Source organism: Solanum tuberosum, unplaced genomic scaffold (assembly GCF_000226075.1).
Source record: "Solanum tuberosum cultivar DM 1-3 516 R44 unplaced genomic scaffold, SolTub_3.0 scf00406, whole genome shotgun sequence".
Classification (NCBI taxonomy): domain Eukaryota; kingdom Viridiplantae; phylum Streptophyta; class Magnoliopsida; order Solanales; family Solanaceae; genus Solanum; species Solanum tuberosum.
The window spans coordinates 463,785-490,317 of record NW_006239327.1 but is presented as its reverse complement, the minus strand read 5'-3'; the positions used below and the strand labels follow the sequence as shown (position 1 = coordinate 490,317).

At 31.1% G+C, this 26,533-nt stretch overlaps 2 protein-coding genes across 23 annotated transcripts; one reads left to right on the top strand and one right to left on the bottom strand.

The window, feature by feature from the left end:
* Positions 1-50: 50 nt before the first annotated feature.
* LOC102584236 (replication protein A 70 kDa DNA-binding subunit B-like) lies at positions 51-13,763 on the top strand. Of its 22 annotated transcripts, none has more exons than XR_001471641.1 (24): positions 62-364; positions 461-542; positions 1,518-1,700; positions 1,794-1,917; positions 2,202-2,294; positions 2,391-2,436; positions 2,534-2,660; positions 2,763-2,824; positions 3,800-3,973; positions 4,974-5,014; positions 5,701-5,935; positions 6,645-6,797; positions 6,985-7,084; positions 8,060-8,187; positions 8,329-8,518; positions 9,097-9,167; positions 10,654-10,832; positions 11,356-11,446; positions 11,592-11,725; positions 11,802-11,880; positions 11,962-12,097; positions 12,238-12,395; positions 12,481-12,605; positions 13,453-13,763. XR_001471641.1 is itself a non-coding variant. In XM_015303063.1 (9 exons), the coding sequence occupies exons 4-8, from the start codon at positions 11,662-11,664 to the stop codon at positions 12,602-12,604; spliced, it is 561 nt and encodes a 186-aa protein (XP_015158549.1). In that variant the 5' UTR covers positions 9,991-10,445; positions 10,720-10,832; positions 11,356-11,446; positions 11,592-11,661; the 3' UTR covers position 12,605; positions 13,453-13,763. The 22 variants fall into 22 exon arrangements, 2 of the variants coding, with proteins under 2 accessions (XP_015158549.1, XP_006362621.1); XR_001471640.1 differs by having other exon boundaries at positions 63-364; positions 502-542; XR_001471644.1 differs by having other exon boundaries at positions 51-364; positions 502-1,700; positions 10,720-10,832.
* Positions 13,764-18,852: 5,089 nt separating this feature from the next.
* LOC102579383 (BOI-related E3 ubiquitin-protein ligase 1-like) lies at positions 18,853-20,232 on the bottom strand. Its single transcript, XM_006362547.2, has 2 exons — positions 19,745-20,232; positions 18,853-19,650 (listed from the first exon to the last, which is right to left on the bottom strand). The coding sequence occupies exons 1-2, from the start codon at positions 20,138-20,140 to the stop codon at positions 19,075-19,077; spliced, it is 972 nt and encodes a 323-aa protein (XP_006362609.1). The 5' UTR covers positions 20,141-20,232; the 3' UTR covers positions 18,853-19,074.
* Between the last annotated feature and the right edge of the window lie 6,301 nt (positions 20,233-26,533).

Here is a 26,533-nt window from a genome sequence, read left to right as displayed (position 1 = left end):
TACTAAACGTAGTACTAATTGTACATCAATAAAGCCCTCTCTCATTTTCCTTTCACTTTCTCTACAAGTTTCTCAAATTTCTAACCCTATTTTCTCTCCCTCGCGACTCCTCTTTCGACTTGTGAACTCTTCAATGGCGAATCGACCTCTTCTTTACTCTTTTCTGTTTCTCTACATCTCTCTGAAGCTTTGCTGTAAGAATTCTGTTTGTCTCGGACGACCTGTCGCAGGTTCTTCTTCATGGTTTAAGCGAAATTTCAATGGCGACTCCATCTCTTCTTTACTATTTGCTGTTTGTCTACAACCTTTAAATCTCTCTGAAGCTTTGCTGAAGATTTCTGTTTGTCTCCGACGACCTGCGCAGGTACTTCTTCATGGTTTAAGCGACCCTAATTTCTCTCCCTCTCAACTCTTCTTTCTACTTGTGAACTCTTCAATGGCGAATCTATCTGCTCTTTAGTGTTTTCAGTTTGTCTACAACCTTTAAATTTCTCTCTGAAGGTTTGTTGAAGATTTCTGCTTGTGTCGGACGACCTGCGCAGGTACTTCTTCATCCTTTAAGCGAAATTTCAATGGCGAATCCATCTGTTCTTTACTGTTTTGTGTTTCTCTACAGCCTTTAAATCTGTTTCTGAAGCTTTGCTGAAGATTTCTGTTTCTGTCGGACTAATGAATTTTGATTATTGTGATATTGCAACTCATCAATTAAAAAACTTCCAGAAGCTCAGATAAATAAGTATAGATTAATTAGTTTGATTAACGCATTAACCTTGTAAAAGAAATTCTTAACTTTGGTTGAAGCATCATGGAAAAACAGTAATGTACCTGAGCAAGTGTTCCAATTCATAAAGATGGTGGATAGCTATTTTGTGTTCCTACTTGTGCGTTGATAGTTGAACACCCTGCAGTCGGAAGTGACATACTATGTTAAGGATATTTGGATCAATTTGGTGCATGCAAAACGTATAACTGCTTCATGAGTAACTTCGACACATATAAGATACTATTTCTTATGATGCAAATACGCATGATTGTGTATCATGTCATCTGAGGCTCCAGTGTCTACAATCCATTTCAAGCAGGAATAGGATTACCTGCTAGATTTGCACTACTTTGAGAATCTAAAAGCTCCTTATGTCCTTGCAATATAACACGCATCTTTTGAATTTGTTCAGGTCTTCATGAAACAAGGGATAATAATATGCTATATTCTTTTCAATAATCAAAATCTAACGATGACATTTTAATAGCCATCATTATTAGACGAATTGTTCATTGAGCAGAAGAATGTTGTTATGATATATCATATAATAGTTTAAACTGCATGGTCTGCTTGATAGTGTATTTCAATAGTTTAAAACGCAGGGGAGCTGACACCTTCTCAACTCTGTGCTTTTTGGTAGATAAAGAAAGTATGTTAATTTATGTATCTAAATTGTAGGATAATTCTGCTGATATAAAGGAATCATCATTTGTCATTTAATATGGTTTTTTCCATTTTAAAATTTTTGAGCAAGGCATCCTGTAAGGGGCAGCAGTCTTCACTCAAAAGGATACAAACACTCAGTTATAAGTGAGATAAACTCCCTAAAGGTTTCCCTTGATGACCAGTTCAAGATAAAGGATTTAGGAAAACTACATTACTTCTTGGGGCTAGAAATACTCTACTATTTTTTTTGACTGCTTCAAATCTGCTTCTGGTAAGTTTCTAAGTCTTTTGTTTTAATTGCTCTGCTGTTTTTGTTCGTTGTACAACCACTGAAATGAGATTCAATCGGCGCAAAAAATATAAGGAAATGTTGCCAGCTCAAAAAGAGACATTACTATTACAAAAGCGCACAAGAGGCCTCGAGTCAAGAAGACGTCTTCTACAAGTTCCTCTCATGATAAGAGAGCCTTATGTTACGTCAACAAAAGGTTAGTAGGTTAATTTATGCTCTTTACATACCTGTAGGCTGTATGCCTCTATATGCATATGTAAATTATATACATGCATGATCTACTTTGACCTACTTCATCTTTATATATTAGCTGTTACATCTGAAGTTCATACTTCAGCTGTCGCTTCTCCAAAAGGGAAAAGTTTGTTTCATCCTTCCTGTGTCTTTGAAACAGGCGAGTATAACAATCATATTATTTTTGTTAGCTTGCGGCAGCCATAAGGCATTTACTTCTCTAATTCATAACTACTTCTATATTAGGATCCTGATGAACCTATAGTGAAGGTAAAAACACGTGTAATGAGACCTGTAGTTGCCGATCCCTTTAGGAAAGGTGTTAAACAAGGTCCTAAGGTACTCCCCTCTCTTTTTGTCCTGTTATGTTTACGTTTTTCTTTCACCACTATAAACTTTCATATTTGACATTTCTCTGTACTTCTTTTATTTCAGCACATGGCAAATCTGAAGTGTCTACTTCCACGAAAGATTTCCCAAAGTATCTATCTCCTAATTGACAAAATTTAGTAAATGATTTCGCCTGTAACTTAAAGTCTCATGTTCTGAAGCTAATATCATTACAATATACATCATAGATCGCCTCAGGACAATTTTAGAAAATTCTTAGGTGCATAGGAGAAGGCCGTGACAGCTCTGCCGCCCTTGAATGTGGTCATCATACAATTGGCTGCAAAAGCTACTTTATTCAATTCAAATGTCAAGGTATGTGCTTGATATCCTTCTTCTCGAAAGTCCTCAAATAATGTTTCTGAAAATTCCTAGAGAAAGTAATTTAACATGATCATTGACAATTGATTGAATCAGAAAGACGTGTCAATAGCACAGGATGAGATTTTTCGCCTGCTGCAGTGTGTCATCAAATTCAAGTAAGTTATCATATGAACCTTTTGTGGCAAAAGGGCTATTTCAAAATTATGCTCTCTTTTGTGGTTGACAGTTGCTATTCTTGACATAGAGTTCAGTAGTTTGCTTCCTACATAAACTTTGAGGTTCTTTCATCACTTCCAGTATGGCATGCTATTGAACCTCATAAATGTCCAACCATATATTTCTTGATAATCTTCAATCTACAATTTATCACTTCTTTTTCTTGCGGAGTACTTTTTAGGTGTCAACTGTTGCATCTGATCATACAAGGGAGGTATATAATGCAATTTTGAATCACCTGTGCTCACCCTTTACAGAGCCTTTCATCTTAGCATCTTCTGTTTATCATCATTCGAATTTAATCATCATCTTTGGTTCTCATTTTCCCCGCCTGTCGGTTATGTGTAGATACATGCATTGCAATTTCGAAGTTAAAAACAGTGATCTATATAAAATGAATACGAGTAGTATTCTCTGACCTATTTTTGGTTTGACATAGTAGACCAAAACTTATACTCATTGTTAAAGTTCCTCCAACCAATTGTTCATGTTAGCTGGACTTTCACTGATTCTATTGTGAATTTAACATTATAAAACTGACTATTTTACTGATTATCCTATCTTAATTACCATATTTTCCCTGTCTGACAAAAGTTGCATCTCTATATAATACTCACATTGTGACGAGTATAGTTTAGTAGTTGTTGTAAGTCATTTGTTGGGATGTTCTGCTGCACAATTAAGTTTCTACCAATTAGAATGCAATAACAACATATCCCATTGACAATTTACATGTCTTTGGTCATTGTTCCATGCTTATGAAAATGTTAGCCATACAACAAATATTAGTTACTTCGCGAGGAACATGTAGGATTATTTCTCGCGCGTGTCTTTGTTTCTAACTTGGTTTCTTAGTTTTATCCAACATCAAATTGACTGTTCTTTATGTACCTCATTCCGACTCATTGAAACAGAGGCTTACTATCACTGCAATTACTTCAGTACTTAGGACATGGAAGGTAGCACTTAACACCTGCTGCAAATTTTGCCAACCAGCAAACACCATCTCCACACCTCTGCTCTCTCTTCCTCTTCTCTTGTCGTCGGCCTTGCACTTTGGTGGAGTTCACGCTTGCGTCCTATTTCCGGTGAAAATACTTTACAGTCGTATTTTTACTGCTTTGATTTTGATTCCCTAACTATACTTCCACTATTTGACTTTGCAATCCTTTTGTAATTCATTTATATACAAGAATTTTTTGGCATTCCTTTCGCTTGTCCATTTTTTCCTCTGTTTCAACTCCTCTTCCTCTTAACTTTGGGATTTCTGTATTAAGATTCTAACTTGGAGATTTAGGGCGCCTTCGATTTTCCCTGCAATTTCCTAACCCATAATGTTATATCATATTTCATCGAGATTATAGAAATATAAGTTGGAATAATAAATTTGCCTATCTAAGACCAATAAACATTGTAATTTCTTATCCTTAATTTGTAAAGGTCTCTGCTTTTAGCTGTAGCTTACTTTCTTTTATACTGATATCCATATAGTTCTTGTGAGACATTGTAAACCTCATACTTATGTTATAGTGCTGTTCTTTCTTTTATTCATTTCCCCCCTATTCTGTAAGTATAAGTATGTACATCTACAATTGTTTCCACTTTTATTTAACGCATAGTAGAAAAGTTTACTAATTTGTTACCTATTCAGTATTCTTAATTTCTTAAACTAACTTTCATAGAAAACTCTGGCCATTTTATGTTGCTTTACTATTATGTGCATTTAGGCTACCCTTACTGTGTGTGATAAGAGCCTGAAAAGGTCCAGAGGCAATAGAGGTATATAGGCAAATTATTGTGTAACTGTCTCGGTTGGGTTGTTCTTTTAGCACTTTTCGACTATGATGTTGAATCTTCAATCTACAGTCTACTGCATCCAGAAAGAAGAGAGTGTGACTCTGTGAGTTACGCTCGAGAACAAGGCCTTTTTACCTTCTCCAATAATCCAGTATTTGACTTTTTCTTGCATCTCTTTACAGTACAAAAATAGAAACAACACGAGTTATCTATGAAAGTTAATGAGACGTCAGCTTATGGGTAAACAAAACAAGTTCCTTTTCTCACAATGTTTTCTGTTTCCTCTTTCAGGACGAAAATTCTGCTTATGCAACTTTAGCTAGAGTGATGGTGTAAGTTTTTTACCTGGTCTCTTGCTTTTTACTTGGCGTTAGAAGCTTTATCTCACTTCTCTCTTTTTTCTTTCCCAAATCACATTTTTTAAAGTCGCTGCATTTTTTGCTTTTTCAGTAGCTTATAGTAGAGCTTATACTATATTTTGATGTTTCTAATTTGGTTTTATTTACTCATGTAAATTTTCAAATTGTTTTTTCGCCTTTGTGTTCTTTCTTCCTTGTTTTCATTATTTTCACACTCTTCTTCACTATCTTTTCTTGCTAAATAAGAAGAAATGCCTGAGACTGAGCAGTCACATATGGGTCTCTCAAAAAAAAAAATTATATAAGAGAACAAGGATAAGACAAACACGCCAATTTTAATTTATACACCAAAAGTTATTTTCTTTTGAACAATTATATTCAAACTCTACGATCTCAAATAACAAACACATAAATTATATTCAAACTCTACGATCTCAAATAACAAACACATAAATTATATTCAAACTCTACGATCTCAAATAACAAACACATAAATTATATTCAAACTCTACGATCTCAAATAACAAACACGTATGTTGTACATGATATGAACACACCTGATTTCTCTATTTCTTTATTGTTGAGCTTGTAAATACTTTTTATTTTTCTCAGAGATTTGTGATTATAGTCTGTATTGGTGATGCTTTGTCTTACTGTAGATGTCGGAGCAGTAAATTATGCTCAAACCTAGGCCTTTCTACAACTACTGCAACGCCGGAACCCAAAAGTTCAAGTCTGAAACGTCAATGATGACGATGTGTTTACAGATGAAACATTTGATTTATCTATCAAATCTTTTCGGTCACTTGGTATCTGAAATAGGACGCCAGAGTTGGACTAGGAAGCAACTGCCTAGCCATGTGACATCTTCGACTTTACCCGTTGGAGTCAATTGTAAGTCTACTATTCAAAACCTTTTGTCATCTTAATCACATTTAGGTATTTGTTAAATTTTTGGGTTATTTTGGATTACTTCCTGTTGAATTTTCTACATGAACTTTTCCGATTTGCCTAGGTTTAGAAATAGATACTCAATTCTAGCTTCCCCTTAGAAGTGATTTTTTTAAAAAAAATTTCTAGGATAGAAATGTAAATATGGAGTACTATAGTTTTCTAATTGAAGGATGTTATTAGGAGTGGGATATAAACAGATTTGTATTTATGAATTTGTCCACTTAATTTCTATTTGAAATGTGGGAATTTTTCTGCATGCAACATGTTTAAATTAATCCATGAAATCATGTGGGTCTATTTCATTGGTTTTTTTGGGCCCATTTTTCTGGATATTGAATACAGATATATGTTTTTTTCTCTCTAATAAATAGTCTGTGTGACACATTATACCCACACGTAGAACACCAGTTGTTGTCTGTTGTCGCTAATGCTTACAAGGTGGACAGAATACAAAATCTTATTTCAATGTGCATTCTACCGTCCGCTTTATCAGTTTCTTTCGTCACCTTCAATTCCATCTCCATTCTACACTGACCTATCTCTTGATTTTTCATGATACTGAACTCCTATTATGCAATTATCTTGCAGTAAATAGATGTTGACAATCAAATCTCACTATACTGAATTCTAATTTTAGTTTCTATTACAGGTGGAGTGTAAATTTCAAAATTCAGACTCAAAATTTAACTACTCATACATCATCTCAATTTAGATGACACTAAAATACAAATCGTCTCAGTTGGCTCTCATTAATTTATCATGTGAACTCTTCACTATTCACTTTCTCCAGAAAAATTCAATTGTAACTTCCTCTCGCCCTCTCGCTTATCTATTTCTTTTTTACTCTCTTTGGTTTATTCTCTGTTAAATCTCTTCATTGGTAAAGTATAACTCTTAGCAAATTTCTTTTACTTTATTTTTCATTTTAACCAAAAATTTTAAGTTGGGTTTCTAAGAATCTAATCGCTCTTACATTTTGCAATTGAAAGGTCTCCAAATGAACATATAAAATTTGGAGCTCAAGGGAAAAACTGTGAGAGGGCTGCAATGAAGCTCCTTGATAGTGCTGCGCGAGACACAAATTGCTAGGTAAGGAATAAATTTTTCATGAACGGTGCAAATAGTTATGATTAATTTTGCATTTCATAGATGGTTGTGATATCTAAATAAGGTCTCAATGTTGTTGATAATTCTCCTCTGTATCTAATATTATGGAATGACGTTAGATGAGTTTATCATTGCTTTTATTTATTTACGAGACATATTTGACAAAATTCCCAGTGAAAGGTGTACTTCAAGTAGAGTTTCTTATTACTTATCCGATAAAAAAGGAAATGTATCATTTAGAGAGATAGGCGTGATGACATTGCAGCTACTGAAAAGCACACATTCTAAATCTAATTAAGAAAAAGAAAGGCCTTCTATTTCTTCAACAAGTTCTGAAGATATATTAATCTCCACTATGGATACACATAATTAATAGTTAGGATTAGTCGAATCTTATGTATACACCTGACGGAAAAAATACCTACATCTTAGAAAACCTCACTGTGTTATGTTGTCATGATCAGAAGAGTTTCTGCTTTGCTGAATAATTATGCATGTCACTGAAAAAACTAGCCTAATATGCTGAGCACGGGCTCGACATACTTGATTCTGATGTTATTTTTTAAATATAATTTTGTAAGATTTCAATGTTCATAAACCCTTACTCTATGTTTAATCACTTAGTGAGCTTAGGTAAACGATAGTGAAAGTTGTGACTGAACTAATTTATTAACAATAAAATTCTATCAGATTAATAAGAATCAACACCGTAAAGATACAAGTAAAAAGAGCACAACTCTACTACATTGCTCTGAATTATTCTCTCAGTCATATCCATTGCTAGAGTAAATGTCTTCTCTTCTTAGCTAATTTTCATTGCTAATTGAGAATACTTTGTTGCCACTCTTCTATATTTTCCTTCTTCAGCTATCTGTGTATATCATCGTTTCCCCTTCTTCATAAACTTTTTTGGATTCTTTCAATTTCTCACTCATTTGTCGTTGATCATTTTGTTAGACAGTCTGTTCAAAATAAACATTTCAACTGGAATCTTGAGGAGTAAAACATTGTTGCTCCAATCGGAAAGTTAGATTTCACCTCTACCATCAACAATATAATCCACAACAACTTTACGGCAGTCCCAGGTATTGTACAGGAAGTTTATAAATATACCAGAATTTTCATGCCAAAATTCCCAGAAAGAGACTACATTTTTTGTTTGAAAATTCACATCAGCATCAACTCTTCAAACATTGATGAATTCTCCCTGAATACAATTATTGCAGACCATAGTAGAGAACAAATTGACATTGTGAAGCCTCTGTTGCTGACTTGATGCCTGAGTTCTTAAAAAAAAAAACAGAGAAGCCTCATCTTATTCACAGAAATGTGAATAATAATGGCAATGGTGCACATGAGATCAGACAACAACTTGCAATTGGAGCTCTTATCAAACTCTGCAAGTCCTTTTGCCAAGTAAATGTTTCCTCCAGAAATTCTTTTTTTTTTTTTAGCCTTTATGAATTCCCACGAAATGCATCTGAACTCGGTAAAATCAACATAGAAAACATTCATATGTTACATTAATATTTGTAAATGCAGGTTTTTGGTGCATAAAAACCCACAACTTCATGTGAATGTCCTATTTGTTTCAATCATTTTCAAGATAATGATAACCTAAGAATTATTTCAAGTTGTACTCATATACTCCACATTAATTCGTTTCTATATCTTCTGTGAGATTGCTTGAAATCTTCGTAAGCTTCAACACAAAAACACAAGAGCTATATACATTTGCCCATTAACATGATTGTGTTATTCTATTTATTAGGATATCAAATTCTGCTTTCTAATTTTTCTCCTTTTCTCTCTCTTCACAGTAGTAAGATCAAAATTTGTTTGAAAAATTAGTGTTCTGTTTCCACTTCTTCATTTCTATAATCTTTTCATATGTTCTCAGTATAACACAACTGTGACGCTGAGCTCCGTTCTATTAATTGTTGAAAGCTTGGATCCCATTACTATATCTCGATGATTTTACTTGATTTTTGCAGGATTAATGACTTTTGACGACCAACAAATGGCATTGGGTTGCAAGTACGTACACATTTTCTCCTCTTCTAAGGTAATTCTCGCCAAATCCATTACATTGGCTCATTGTGGGATGGTTTGGATGAGTTGTCGTCAATTTATGCCTCCTCTTTTGTTCTCCTTTCTCTATGACTACAGTTCGTATGTCCTTCTATTTTTAGGTGAATGGCAATTCTTTTATTATTTTTTTTTTACAATTGCACTTATGATATTAAACTTAAAGGCAAATACAGAAATTTCATTGATCTCCAATGTTTCCGATGTACCAGATACGTTGTTCATTGATAAATAAAAATAGTAATCATTTCAACAGTTGGTCGTATTGTCAATACATAGTTTTAAATGCAGTAAGTTTTTACTTACTTCACTGATAGTTATCTTTTCTAAGATGTTCACTATTTGCACTTAAATTTACGAGCTCTTGGCATTAGATTTTGTCTTTGAGCTTAAAATTTGTTTCTCATATTTTTTCATAGTAAAATGAAGAGGCTAGCTAGATATGATTATTGAGACATCAACTGATTTTCTAAAATGCTCAAAGATTATTCTACTAAAGTTGTGTTTAAAGGTGAAATGGATAGGATTTCGGCAATAAAGGTTAGATCCTGTTTTTCTTATGCCTTTCTCTTTCCTTCATCAGTAAGTTTATCTTCTAAATTGATCGTTTCCCTTTTCTGTGAACCCTCTTCGTTCATGATTACTGTTTCTTTCTACTTTCATTTCAATTTAAGACAATATTAGTTGTTCATACACTCATGACCTTTTGTTATCAAGATTGAATCTTGAATTTGACTTCCTTGATAAATCATAGGAAACTTATTTCAGTTTCTCTATAATAAAAAAAAATTCCAGTTACTTAAATTGTGATATAAAATGATCATGATATCTCATTAGCTGCTATTTGAAAATTTAACATTTATTTCAGAATAACAATAGATAGACTTCAAAAACAAACTTCAACCAAAGGCTGGTCAAATTGTGCAGTCAAGTGTAATAATTTTTTCTCCAAAGGCTGCTCAAATTGTGCAGTTAAATGTAATAATTTATTCTCTTTTCTGGCACAATTTCATTTACTATCAAAACCCATCAAATTTCCACAAGACACATCACTATATAATTAGACCAAGGCCTCTTCAAATTTGACTTTTCACTGTGAAATGTAATCATTTTGTCTCTTTTTTGGTACAATTTCATTGCCTACCAAAACCCCATCAATTTTTAAGAAAGACAGCTGTACTTTTATATATATATTACTCATAGAGCACAAACTTATTAGGCTTCCATTGAAGAAGACTTGTGCTCCCTTTCTCAGGTATTTTTTTCCCCTTTTCATGTTTTTCCTCTTCCCATTTTCAATTTTTGTTGCAGATTTTGCTTCTCATATTCTATTTTCATTACATTTTCTAACTTTTAGTATCTAGAGAGAAATTATGTTGTTGCATGTTCCTAATTTAATTTCCCTTATTCATGCAACCACAAATTTATTTATTTTTTGAATGAATAGTCATGCTATCATGCAGATACTACTGTTTGGTTAAATATATTTCGTACAAACATGGTACTAAGATTGAACATTGACCGAATAGAATTAGCAACACGAGATTGGATTTGCAAAGTTCAAATTGTGGAAATCGGGCGCCCGCGAGAAAGTCTTAACAAGAAATGTAGATTCCAAACTTTCATTTTGGAAGATGAAGAGGTGAGCTGATTATATTTTATCTTATCAATATTCTTCTTTTTCTTTTTACCTCATATGAACCTTTTCCCTTGGTTTACTGTTGGTAAGTAGTTACAATTAATCTGAGCTTACTTAATCTCGCCTTTCTATAACTCAATACTTTCACGAATGCCAGATTAAGGCAGTTATGTATGCCGATGAAATTGAGCAGTATGCAAATAAGCTTAAACTCATGAATACCGATTTCATTTCTACCGCAAAAGTCAAAGTCTCACTAACTTCATACGGCAAGCCAATACATAAATTTTACTGGGTTCTTGACAAAGAAACAATAATTGAACATATCAAACCATCTACCGAACTTGAGACACCACTTCCACCACCAACCAAACTGAATATCACAACCTTTGACCGCATTCCTCATATGATGGTTGATTCTGCAGCTGAAATTGGTATATCCATCCTAATAGCTATTATCAGCCTAAAATATACATATTTACTCATACACACACTTACAACATTTCATTATATATTATATAAGCAGATATACTGGCAATCGTTGTTCATTGTGGTCCTCAAAAATAGGCAGGTCGCACTCATCATAAGTGTCGAGAAATAACCATTTGTGACAATCAGTAAGTATAACATTTCAACTTATATTTTTCCCATTCTCTGAAAAGCTTTTGAACAAGTAAACACTTTTTTGGTTTGTTTGATCGGATCATCAGTTATCATCTGGGAATTATCATTCTACTTAGTCTTCTCTCCTCACATTCTCAGGAAAAATCAGTTTCTCCTCACTCTATGGGACGATTCCGAAGAAATCAAAGGAAATGAAATTGAAGATAAAATGGAAACAGCAACAGATTTAATTGTAATCCTCGGAAGGAGTATAGGAATCTCTACTTATCAGGGTACAGCTGCACTGCACTTTTTACCAACATAATTTTAGATAATAACAAAACATTATACAAGCTATGCATTATACAGGGTTGTCACTGCAAAGTAGGTTCAATTCCACAATACGTTTGGATCCTAATTACCCACAGGCAATAGAACTCATCAACTGGTACTCACATTTCATCATTCTTCTCTAGCTTTAATTTGCATGTAAAAAACCTACTAAACATGTTATCTGCTGTAACAATAGGGCAAAAGCAAACAAAACAATGTTGTTACGTCGTACGTCAAACAAAACCTCAACAAGCTCATCTGCCCCTCCCATGGTAGTAACTCCTGCCGGACAACAAGTTATCTCTATTGCACAAATGTCATCAGCAGCTTCTGTAAGTCATACTTCAACCTGATCATTTAAGAGTATGCTTATTTATTTTCTAACTGTCTAGCTTTGGCTAAATAATAAAAACAAATTATATTTACTCATGACTAATTCAACACGTATTATGTATATGATATTTTTCGACAGATGGGACTCTTTTATGTTGAGGCAGAAATGGCCATATCAAATGAATTCCAAGAGTTTTGTGTGCTTGAATGCTCAGGATGCAAACAGAAGAAGCGCACAAAGGATAGAAAGGATTTTCAATGTCCAAAATGCAATCGGAAATCAGCATTAGTGCCTCGGTACTATACTTTTGACTTGTAAATTATACTTTCTACAAAATATAGCGTATATTATACCCAAATTTTAAACTTTCCATGATTTCAGCTGTGTCTTTCAAATTGATCTTACTCATGGTACTGCTACAACCACATCATCTATATCTGGTGAATTGGGAGAAAAATTACTCTCTATGACAGCGGAAGACATATTTGACATAACTTTGCGCTAAGGTGATCACTCATTCCCCTTGGCTACTTGTACACATCTTCTTTTATACACGTATCTGCATAGTTCCTGTAAAACGTTGTAAGTGTCATACTTATGTTATACTGCTCCTTTTGCACTTGCTCTTATCTGCTTTCAAATTTCACAATTTTGTTTTCTTTATGTCTGACATAACATTGCACAGTCTCACATTAATTCTGGGCTAAAAACTCTCTATCCATGTTCATATCCATGCTCAAATCAATTGGTTAACAATTTCTTTTTAATTCCTCCTCTTATGTTGACTGTTGAATTAGCTTATTTTAGTTACAACAATTCACCAATTTCATTACTTCACAGTTAGCAGCAGCTCTTTTGCACACTGACACTAATAAAAAACAGAATTACAGTTTTGACATTTTATTATGAACAATGTTGCTCACATTCATATAAATCACAGTCAAAGATCCTTATGTCTGCTGTGTCTTTCTGATAGCATAAAATTGTACCCTCATTTTGCTCTTTCGTTAATATTTGTCATTTCACACTGCAATATAAGCCTATTTTACATGTTTTTCTTGGATAACTTGCACTGCATACATTCTTCTACATTTCTCTTATTCTACTTTCTTATGATGTCATACACTATAACACATAGTTATCAATAGGAAGAATAGGAACGAGGTTTCTGTCTACTAGCTAACCTCATTCACCATAGACTATTAGGCCAATCACACACATATTCAACAGCAAATCTATCACTTTTATGTTGATTCCATGAATTTCTTTCTATTTGATCCCTATATTAAAATTGCTTTGCTATTTGTTGCCATCTTTGCACTTTCTAACATACTTTAAACTGTGTAATTACAGGAACTCCCTCGCACCATTTTGTCACTTTTGCTTATGCTAGGGACAATATAATGACTAACTCTCCCTGTGCTCTGGTTTTTTGCATCAGGAAGGTTACCTATGGACAAGCAAACTGCAGTGTCCTCTAAATATGCTAGACAATGACATGCTAATCTTATATACCAAAACTGCAACATGTACTATATTATTTTGGTTATATTACATTAGTTAGTATATGCAAATCGTTCAAGTCGACATCGTACTTATGTCTATTGTACATATTCTGAATATTTCTAATAGTACATAATATAATAGATCATATTATCTATCTTCTACAAACGCCCTAACCCTTGATTCATTAATATTACAATATTTTTACAAGCATAATATTTTTACTATTGGGCCCGTGCTTGGCACGGGCCTCCCTACCCTAGTATATATATATTTCTCATTTGCTCGACTTTTGTCTTCGTCTTGAGACTTAGATTTCGACATATCCGTGTTTATCGTCGAGATGTTTTTGACAATATATATATATATATTACTTCTTTATGTTTTTGATTAACATAGAAAGACAAATGATTCATGAACTTCCGTTATGTCATGAATTTTTCAAGTTGAAAACTTATGTTGTTGAATTTATATTTGCATATGTATTTTATTAGGAATTTTTTTTTAAAAATCTCTAAGTAAAAATAAATATTTATAACTTTGACCGAATTTGTCGTCGATTTTTAGAATCTAATCAAATTTTAAGATTGTATATTAATGGAAAACTTGAAATCTGATTAAAAACTATGTCAAACGCTAATTAAAGGTCTTGATTAATCACTTGTATTGCTATCTTACAATGAAATTTAAGTGGTATAAATTTGAATTAATTAGTGTATTTCGAAAACTAAATGATAATGTCAAAACATAATTAGATTACAAAAAAAAAAAAAAAGGTCTCAAACTTATTCCTAAATAATAATGAATTTTGAGATAATACATGGGACCATTAAGTACAAGATATCGTATGATGTACGCTTTAAAAATACAATAATAATAAATTATTATTAGGTACGAATATATGAGAGATGTTGTGAGAATATTTTATTTACTTTATAGACATTGCAAGTTCTCATAAAGTAAATAGGAATAAGAAAAAGAGTTGGAAATTACGAAGGCTTTAAGAATTCACGTGGAAATGATAATATAAGGACAAAGCAACATTTGTTTGATTATAAAAACTCTTTAATAGTCGATGTCGATGGCCTTAATATATTCCAAGCAAGCCATCATTAAAGTAGTACTTATTTGATTATAACTACTAAAAAAGGAATCATAACTGTTACAAGGAAAGGAACGTTAATTTGTTGAATGATAAGTTTCGTTCATGATTACTTGTTTATATTAGATTCGATATACATTTTAAAAAGCAATAAGAATTATTTATATATTAATTTTTTTTTAATTGAATGAATAAAATTGGATGGAAAAAGAAATATTAAAGATGAATTGAAGGAAATTTCTTTCGTTACTTTTCATAAATTTACTTGAAAATAATCTCAATGGAGCCAAGAAAAGCACTCTAACTTGTAACGTAATACATAATGACGTGTGTAACTCAGTAATTAATGAAGTGAATTAAGAATTTTAGATTGTAATTAATCAAGTGATTTTTTTTTACAATATCAACGAACACAAATAAAACAGTTTTGTTTGTATTTAGGAGTAAGGCTGTTGTCCTATTTTCTTAGCGCAATTCACGCCAAATCACAATCTTCTTTTAAATGGATATTAACAACTCAAAGTGTGTGGTTTAAAATTGTTACTCCAAGTCCCAATATATATAAAAATAAATAAAAAGTAACTGTTTTATTTTGTGATTTCTAAACGGAATTGATTTCAGTTTTTAAAAATTATCCTTATATTTTAATAGACAGAGTTTTATATCATTGAAGAAATGAAAATAGTTTATTAAGAGTACGCCTAAGTTAAAAAGACTACTTATTTTTCAATGAATAGAGTACAATACTTTACCAATTACTCTTCTCTATTCTAATTTATGTAATGCAATTTAACTTGAAATAAAGTTTAAACAAAAGGAGACTTCTGAAATTTTGATTTAAATTAAATCTTAAATATTTTTATTACTTTTATTAGCCGTAAAATAAATATATTTATAAAATGAATAAATATTTAAAAATAATATAGTGAATAACTATAATTAGTCGGAGAAAATATAAAAAGTTAAAAATCTGATAGTAGTAAAAAAAACAAGTTTGAACATTGAGTGGAAAATAGGTGTGATTGTGAGTACCAAAACCGATCTTCACGGCTCTGACATGAAGTAACGTAGGCCATCATTATCTCTCTCCTTCCCCACCGGCGAATTTCAAGGCCACAGACACAGACACAGGCGTGTTTGATACAGTGTACGAATTTCCCTCAACTCAACCACCCTCCTTTCTCTTTGGCCTCACGACAACTCCCTATACATTTTCTCTTCACACGTGGTGGGTCTTTAACATTTATTCCCATAAACACAACTCCTCTTCTTCTTTTTTTATTAAATTTGAATTTGCGCGTTGAAATCATAACAATAACACTATCTAATTTAGTATAATAATATAAATTTTAATAAATAAATCGAAATAGATCTTAATTTAGTGAATAACATGAGATATTTTAAAATTATTCAATCAAACGATTCCAATTAGATAATGGTGAGATCCATCATTTTCAGTAGTAACCTCTTATCTAATTATTTCGTTTGGTGTATTTGTGGATGTGACGTGTCAGAATCTTGGCCGGCACTTTGGGACACCATTCTGTATACAACATGCACTATAATATATTTATAGGACTGACAAAAGGCAAAAACTATCTAAAAACACCCGTGGAATAAATTAAATATAAACAAAAGTTTTCCCAAACTTTCTAGTATTTTATTATTTTTAACAATAATGAAATATTTTTTAATTTCATTCGAAATTCAGTTTACATTGATTGGTGTGTAAAAATTAACAGAGAATTGAAATAAAACTCTGATAATCTTATGATTCTGAAAGACAGTAAACTCAATTTTAACTAATCCATGAATTTATCTTTCAAGTTACATTATCATGAAGTTATTGTCTTCTTTATTCAAGCATACCTCTGATATTACTGTAAGCTTGTCAATTTAATTATTTGTTAGGTTTTTATTTTTGTCCCACCCTTATCGGCCCACCTTTCGTCATAAAATTGGCAGGTAGTCCCAAGTAGATGATTTTGGATTTGAATAATATAAAGTATGGACAATCAAGAAAAAAATAGTGATCAAAATTTTCAAAGAAGTGAAATTGTTGGAAGATGGGTTGTGGTAGCAGCATTAAAAGGAATAGGACGTTAGGGAGAGCCATCATTGTTGAGTAATCCTTTCGTCCCTTACCCAAACTCTTTAATTTACATCAACAATCCACAAACAAACAAACAAACAATAAATAAATGGAGTTGTCATAATAGGGACAAATAATGTGAAATGTGCCACATTTTCCACTGACATTTTTGTCTTTACAACACCTATAAAATTGTGCCTCATAATGGAAGATTCCAAGAAATGAACCACCCCAAAAAGAAAATCAATACACAAGCTTGTCCTGATGGCTCATTGAATCTGACCATCACCAGACTGACCACTACTCCTGCCTGCTGTCCCAAATCAATGCATTACACTACTCAACCATCTCTCTACTTTATTATTGTTATAAACTTTGACTAAAAAATTGCTTGTCCATCAACTTACGTAGAAATCAGAGTTATACAAATATTAATTATATAGAATTATAAACGGATAATCACTTGATATTTGGTATGCTAAAATTTATATATAGCAATCAAACAAGATATTTCTTTATAAATAATTAACTTCCTAAGCAACATCGAAATGAGCACCTTATTGGTTACCTTGTGCCAACCCTAGAAAGGTTAATAATAATACATTGAGCTTTAGGAGTAGCGAACGAAAATTACCAATAATGATTTTAAATACTCTATATACACATACCTATCACCGAACCAACTACTTGAATTTACAAGCAATCAATTTTAATACACACAAAAGAAATAATCATTTCCTTAAAGGTGACAATAACTTAAAAGGATAGCTAAGGTGTAGGAGAAACCTAATTTAATTATATAGCAAAAAGTTAGGACATAAAAAAGAAAAGTAAAGTTAAACTATTAGTCAGAAGCAGTTGTTTTCACAATCACTATATATGCCTGCAAAGTTAGGGGGATTTGCTTGTATTTGGGTCCACTTTGTTTTTTTTTTCTTGAATAGCTTTTGCTAGTGCTAGTACACCAAAAAACTAAAATTAAGTAAAAAATACAATCTTGTTTTATTATTTTTTTTTTCCAATAGTTGATATCTCACCTAAGCAAATAAATAGTAGCAGTAATACTAATAGTCTCTCTTTGAAAATAATATTTGTCCACTATTTACTTTACACGTTTTTTTATAATTATAAATAAAAGAGTAATTTTATTATATCATCCTTTAAATATAAAAAATATAATAAAAAATGATTATAATGAAAAATAAGGTAAATAAGAAACTAGTATAAAATTATCAATTAATTTCATAAAATGAACAAGTATTACTCCATCTGTCCCAATTTATGTGACTTACTTTCTTTTTTAGTCTGTACCAAAAAGAGTGACTATATTAACTAACAATTTAACTGTAAAATATTTATTTTACCCTTAATGAAATGATTTATAGCCACACAAATTTCTAACATTCATTTTGGATCACAAGAGTTAAAAGTATTCTTTTCTTTCTTAAACGTTGTACCGAGTCAAACTACCTCACATAGAGAATGAAACGAATGGAGTATTAGATACTTCAAAATAGATAATGCCAAATGATCAAAAAAATTGGCTAGAATTTTAAAATGTTATTGAAAGATATTTTTCCTATTTTTTAATTGAAAGATATTAAAGTTAAAAGAATAAAAATATTCTGATCAAATTTTTTATTTCCTTTTAAATAATATAATAGACAATAAATAGACTGACATTTATGCAGCAAAATTCCAAAGGAACACCACACCTCTCAAAAGAAAGTGTCTCTCTTTATATTTATCACAATTAAATGTTGAAATAGTCAGTACAGTACCTAATTCAATACATATACGGACCACAATGTGTGAGAAATCACTAAAGTAGGATTCTTTGGCAAAAGTTGGCACGTAACTTTTGCTTTTTCTGCTCATTTCATTAAAACTAGTAACCCCATAATCTCTCCCTATCAAAGTCAAGAACTAAAAGTTACTTTATGTTTAATCCCACCATACACACCTTTACTATTTTTACTAAACTTTCGATAAAATTCGAAAATAGAATGTACGAAGATCTTAATGAAATTATTTTTGAAAGAACTTTTGTACACAATTGAACTATGAAATTCCAATACCATCAATATGACAATGGTGAATTAAGAACATATATGGAGATAAAAAGAATGAACAATTTGCATGTCACAATTACTAAAGAAATTTACAAACTAAAAATTCTAGCATTTATCTCTACATGAACAAAATTCTATGGTTTCTTTTCCTCTTTCCTAGAAATTGTTTCATCTCTTTTTTTTTTGGATTTTGATTGATTGATCAATCAAGAAGACATGTTAACATGCACAGTGGCATTCATGTTAGAGTTGCATACAGGGCATGTATGGACTAAACTTGATCCACAAACAGCACACAGGCAAAGGTGCCTGCATGGCAATAGCAGAACACATGATTCCCTCTCACCACACCTTTTGCACATCCTGTTATCCTGCGCTTCACCGACTACAGTGCGCCGGCCTTCAATTTCGTCCTCTTCTTCCGCTGCAGCCCCGTGGTCGCTGCTGCCGCAGCAGGATTCGGCGTCTTCCTCTACTGCTGCTCCGGCGAGGTTACCGCCGGCGGAGATTCGTTCATCGCCGACGTGGGCCAATACTTGTTCTAAGTTGTTGCGAAGGGAATTTGCTGTTGCTTCGTTTGTTTGTGCCAAATCCCTCCATAACTGATTTTCAACGAACAGACTTTTCACTTTTTCTTGAAGAACCATATTGATTTTCCCCATTCTTTGAATCTGTTCATCTTTTTCTTTCAGTTTTTTTGATACACCTTCTCCGATTGCTGCAACCAACACTCTCGCTTGATGTTTCTGCCTTTCTTCCAATTCCATCCTTACTTTCTTAGTCTGTAAAATCACAAAATAAAAAATTCAAATTAGCCCATAAACACCAATAAACAGAAAACGGCATTGAATATCAATTTTTCATCAGAAAACTTACATGAAGCGAAATAATCCGATCGATATCACACTGATATTGTTGTAGAAGTGGCAAAACGTCATCTCCAACAAACGACGTAGTATTACAAGTATTAAACTGATTAAACGAATCCCTCGACCGCTTCCTCGTCGCCGCTACAGCGGCAGCATTGGTAGCGTTAACAGTAGTGGGAAGATTGAAAGTGAGACCACTATCAGTATTCACCGACGTTTTTGGCTGAACGGAATCACACATCAAACTCTGATGAAACGGCAAAAAACTATTCTCCGGCGTCGATAACGGCAAAAGAGAAGAACCACCCATCTGGGTATTGTAGGAAAACCCATTACCTTGATTCGAAACCATTTGCTGTTGTTGTTGAGTGAAAAGATTGAGATGTCTTGCTTCAACTGCCATTGAAATAACTCTGCTAATGGATTTTTTTGTTGTTGAGAGAAAATGGAGAGAGAGAGATTTAGAGGTGGCGACTAGAGAAAAAGAATGTGGTTTCGGCCTTTATTTAAGCGTTTGGTTTTGTGGATAGAGAGAGAAAGTGGGGTACAGGAAAGTCAAAAAGAAGTTGTAGAGAGAGAAAAGAGTATTAAATGCTTATTTGAAAATTAGTAAAATTAGGGGATGAATGAGATTTTACATCATTATCATAAATTACTAATTAAATACTCTTCATTTACTTAATTTGTTTGAAAAATTAAGTATCTTACGTTTTAAGGATGCTTATTTATAGAATCACGATATTTACTCTAGTGGTAAACGAAAAAAATTGCATCATAAGATCGCATGGGCTTATTATAATGGGTAATATGTCTTATTTTTTTATTTTTACCTTAAAAATACATTTATATAAAAATTTATTTTAGATGAGATTTAAATGTATAAACATTTATTTTTGAATATTTAATGATGCAATTATGGGTGCTTGTATTTAATTTTAATAATAAAAATAAGTGAAAGATGTAACATAAAAATAGAATAAGAATATACAATTATAATTAAAGTAAATTCGTTAAGGAACTTAGTAAATTTGTCCAAAAATATTTATGGTAAAATTGAGAAATATTTTTCAACTTTTAGGAATAAGCATTAAGTCGACCAATATTTTCTTGTCGATCAAGAATTCACACATATAAAAATAGAAATCGTGATAATAAGAAAGTTGAAATGACTGTGTGACATATCAAAATGATAAAATTAACTAGGAAGATATTTGAAATAAGGTAAAGTAACCTTAGTGGTAACTAAGATGAAAAAAACAAAGTTGAGATGATAATTCAAATATATAAAGAGCTTAACCACAAATAATCTAAAGAAAAATGTGACAGACTTACCATGACGAAAAATAAAAATAGTTGAGTCCTCTATTAGTTATAGTATTATTTTATTATTATGTTATTGATTCTTCTTCTTCTTTTTTTCCTCAATTGATTTTAACATGTTTTTCAACTCGCATAATATAGGAGTAAAATTACTTATACATTACCCTTTTTAGATCTCTCATTTTATGGAATTACACCAAATTTATTATTGTTGTAAATTGTAATATTGACATATAGATCTTAGTGAAACTTTCCTTCTTGTATCAAATATCATAGCTAGAGTCTTAAATCTTGTACAACCAATTTTCAAGTTAAACAACGATATTTTCCTCGTTTGATAATAATTTTTCACTATATTATTATAAGATATTCAATAATATTGATCAATTTTATTAAATCAATGGATAATATATCATATTCAAAGGAAAATATAATAAAATTATTCTTTTATTTATAGTCTTTTTTAAATATGCAAAATCAATAATGTAATTGACAGAATATTATTTTTTAAACTTAATTCGCAAGAATCATAATTGCAAGATCATCTTTTACTAGTATTTATTTTCATATACTATAATTACTCCCTCTATCCCTAATTACTTGTCAACTTTGAATTGACACACCTATTAAGAAATCAATTAATAACATAGTGAGTTTATCATTTTACCCTTATTAATTATGAAGTGGATGAAAAGTTCTGCATTTTTCAAACTAATTAGTCATTTAATTAAGGATATAATAGGTAACAAAAACTTGTCATTTCTTGATTTGTCAAAATAGACAAGTAATTAGGAATAACTATTAAAAAAATGGATAAGTAATTAGAAACAGAGGGATTATCTTTCAAGGAAAATTTACCACCACAAGAGTGAATGTATCTTCGAGAACAATATTTATTATTTACGTGTCTTACACTAAATTTTATTTTCTACGCGTATAAAAAATACCTTAATATTGTCAAATTTTCCTATTTGAATGCCTTGTATAGTGGGATTTATAATTCCCGTGCAAAGTGTAACTAAAGAAATATGCGTTAAATTTATGTCCATCATCTTTCTATTTCTACTTTCTTGTCCTTGATTTTCTCAAAACTCCACTATCTCTCCATAAACAAAAAGAAATCACCCACTATATTTGGATCTTTTCTACAAGTAAATTTAAATTTAAATTACTAATAGGAGTCACTCAAATCTACTCATTTATAGGGGAAAAAACTATCTTTTCATATAATTAAAATAAGTCCTTCTAACGTATCTACTTGATCAAATCTTTTCTTTTTAACTTTTTAAAAAAATAATACTTTTCAACATGTTACAAATATTTAATGTGAACATCCCATGTGATATGTTAAAATTTACAAGAATTACGGATTTCGATATTTTTAATTTAAAATTATAAAATTTAATTTATTTATTTTTTGCGGTGAATATGAATAAATTAAGATAGAGGGTGTACTTGTCCTTATTTTCGTGGAAAGTGTGGTACGTGAGATTAATTATTAGGAGCAGTAACTGACATTTTGGGGTCTATGCCACGTTCATCAGATGCCCACGCCACCCTTACACTACATTATTCTTCATATCCTTTTTTTTTTGTATTTTTCCTCCTATTTTATTATGAAAATAATACTAATAATGATGATTTCGAGAGGGACCTCATTGGGAACGTGAGGTGTGGGTTTTCTTTTATTAAATTTTTATTTGTCCTTTTCCTTTTCTCTACTCTAAGGTGCATCCCACACTGTCCCACGTGTGACTCCCCTTCAAATCACTATATCTTGTATTCTACCTTTTTTTACTACCATAAATAATTAGGTTTAATTTTAATGACTATCATAAATTGATTAGAATTTGTTATTTATGGCTTCTTTAGGTTTAATTAAAATTTGTTAGTTAGAGTGATTTCTAGTCTTAATTTTAATTTGATTTTATACTTTTATGAATATGAATGTTACTAGTTATTTTCAATATATATAAAATATAGAACTTTTGAGTTTATAAATAAAATATTTTCATTCAAATTTGAGTTTATACAAAATCCTCGCTTATTTCTTTGCTCTGTGCTTGCCAGAAAATTCATCCTTCGCTATGTCGGTGATGATCATGACAAGTTTGGGCGACATGGTACTCCCTTCGTCCACTATTGTTTGTCAGGTATACTAAAAATAGTTATCCAAAATTAATTGTCAATTTAAACAATCAAAAAATAATTAGTCACTTTTTTCCAGTTCTGCCCTTAATAATTACATAACTACTAGTTTCAAAAAGTAGTCATTTTAAAGTTACAAGACTATTTTAATGTAAAAAAAGTTGCTTTTACACTTTTCAAAAAGTACAAACCATTTTAATAATGATTGATAGTAGGGTTATATTAGTCAAATTGCACATTATAGTAAATTTTTCTTAAGGGTTGTGCATGATCTTACCATGACAAACAATAGTGGACGGAGGGAGTAGTAGATTTGTTCACCGATCGATGCCCTGTGACGTGCAACTAACAAATCACAATTAAAGTAAAAAAAACAAATTAAACTATGATTAGGAACCGTTCTAACTAACAAATAATAATTGAACATAAATAATAAATTCTAATCAATTTAATATTCCTACTCCAACATTGAATTATTATTTCCAACATTTTCCCGTAATAATTCAAAATTCTACACAAAACTTTTATCTTTTACAAAATAGCCTCTATTTTAGTTGTTTGCGTTGATTTACATAATATTTTACATGAACATCAAAGTCGTGATGAAATATGAAAGTGATGATATAGTTGTTGATGAAAATGACGAACAATCGGCTCAGATAACAAAGTCTTGTACTATGTAATACCTATGTTAATTTTAATAGTTTTTAAAACTTATGGATATAAATCATATTTCTTTAAAAAAATGAAATATATTTTCTAAATACTATGACCAAACTGAAATTTCATCCAAATTTTCACCCGAAAAATATTTGAAAATATATTGCCAAACGCTAGCCGGATAGAAAGTGTGTTGCCACGTTTGATGGGAGGGCATTAAAAGGTAGTACGAAGTGGGACCCATTTAGATTTATATTTCATGTGCGGATTTCCCTGTTTTGCTACCTTGTCCCTAGTCCTAACTGGTTCCTGTCTCTGTACGGACCACCCACTTATTTTTTATTAATAAATATTTTTATAGGGAAAAAATCACCTGCACTCATAGTGCACCATTCAGTTCGTGTTCTCTTTTTTCTTTTTCTTTTGTTGATTAGAAAAAAACTTAGAGTTGTGTACTACTTGTAATAAAAAAGATGCACTTAATGGTTTTGTAATGACATAATAATCATGATAAGAATTGATATTAAAAATTAGTGACACATGCATGGTTGTTAGCCAAGTTCAATTCTGACTTAGATGATAACTAAAAAATATATAATGTCAAATGCATATTTTGAGATAATACTTTGTGCTAAGCATAATGATACATATTGACTAAACTATACAACTATTATTTTTAGAATCTTTTTCTAAAAATCAAATGACGCCATCTGATAAGATACTATTTCCTCAAATTTTCTGTCATATTTTTCTTATACACGTCTTTAAGAAGTATGTTAATTAAGAGGATTTAATGATTATTTTTTCCATATTTTTATTTTAATATAGTATAATCTTTCTTTATTAGAAATTATTTTTAAAAATAATACTTTTAAAAATCACAATCAATAATTTGATACAAGAAAATAATACAGCTTTTCTACCTTTGACAAAATGCCGACAACTCGTGTAGAATTTCTATTTTTTCAATCTCTTTTCTTTTCTCTTTTTTTTTGCCTCAACTGGTCAAGTCAGCTAGCAATAAAATAAAATATTGATCATTTTTATTTTAAGGTTTTAGATTATTGACTTTTCAAATTCATGTCACGTTGTTTCTTTAAATGACATTATTGGTGGGCACAACTATTGTGGCACCCTATGCTTAGTTTATTTGAAACTTCAAAGGTAAACTATGTTGAAAATTAAAGCTTTACATAGACATTATCTTTGCCTTGGGTTTGTTGAAAGATTAATCAAACTATATATCCCACCTTTCATTTCTTTCCTTAAAGTAAAAGCAACAAAGTCAAGTAGAAGAAAGAAAAAGAATATTAATTTGTGATTTTTTAGAAAATAGATTCATTCTTTTTAAAGATATGTGAAAAGTCCATAGAGTTATTTTACAAAAGAGGCTTAATAATGATGTTGTTACTCATGGGCGGAGCCATCTTAGTTCAATCGAAAAATTATATAGTGTTCATAATATATTTAATTTGGGACGCTCTTAATATACATCATTCATTAATTCTGATTCTGGCATGATACCGTTATTATGTGTTGAGTTTGTCTTTTCAATTATTATCTTTTGTTTCTAGTTTGATTTGTAGTTCAATAAGTATTTTTTAAGTTTTGATTGCCTCCTCCAAATGACTATTCCCTTAGCCAGCTTTGACAAATTAATTAAACAACATTATACATATGTTGCATGTTGGGCACTGTAATTCACTTCTCCTGTTGACAAAAGAAAAGTAATCTATTTTTTTTAAATTGTTGCTTACACATGAAAACAGTTACAAATAAATAATTAAATAAATAAAAGAATAATTTATGCATTATTAGTCAGTCAATTGCGTATGTATCAACGACCAAGAATAAAATGTGAATAAGGCCTGCATTATCGAAAATAGTTGCTGGCTATTGTAGGTTCTAGAAAACCAAGCTACCTTATAATAAATTAGTAATACATACTAACTTTTATTTTTTATATATATGTATTAAAAAAATTTACTAAATTTTAAAAATATTTGATTATGAAATCAATTATTATTATATTAGCTAGAGTTCACTATAGAAACTCATAAACTTTAGATTTTAAATCCACCCCAGTTAGGGGTGAATGTTCAGAGTATATATGAAAATTTTGGTTTGGATAGTTGGTTTTTGGATTAGATATAAAAAAAAAATTGTTTGAATCTTTAATTTTCATATTGAAGAAACTACAAGCAAATATTCGATGCAACTAAGCTCGGGTTGGATTGGATTTTTTAAGTTTGATTTGAATTAACTAATTTAATATTTTAATTATAAATTTAAGCCTTTAAGGTAGGTCATAACAATTAACAACCTCAATTCACCTAATGGTATACTCCTTAAAATGTATAACTTTCTACGTTTAATAAAAATTAAGTTCACCTTGCCATCTATATTGTATATTCCATATTGAAATTAATACTACAATGAATAGAGCAGTAGGATACTAATCTATTAGACCATTGGAAATTGAACTTATTAATATTTGACACATATATTATGAATAGACCTAAATATAAGACATAAAAATTAGATATTATCTTAAAAATAAAATTCAAAGCTCAATCTATAATTCAAACCACATATTAAAAATAAATCGAATTTAAATTTGAATTTCGTGTTTGGCCCAAACTATGCCCGCCCCTAACAAGGTCCATGA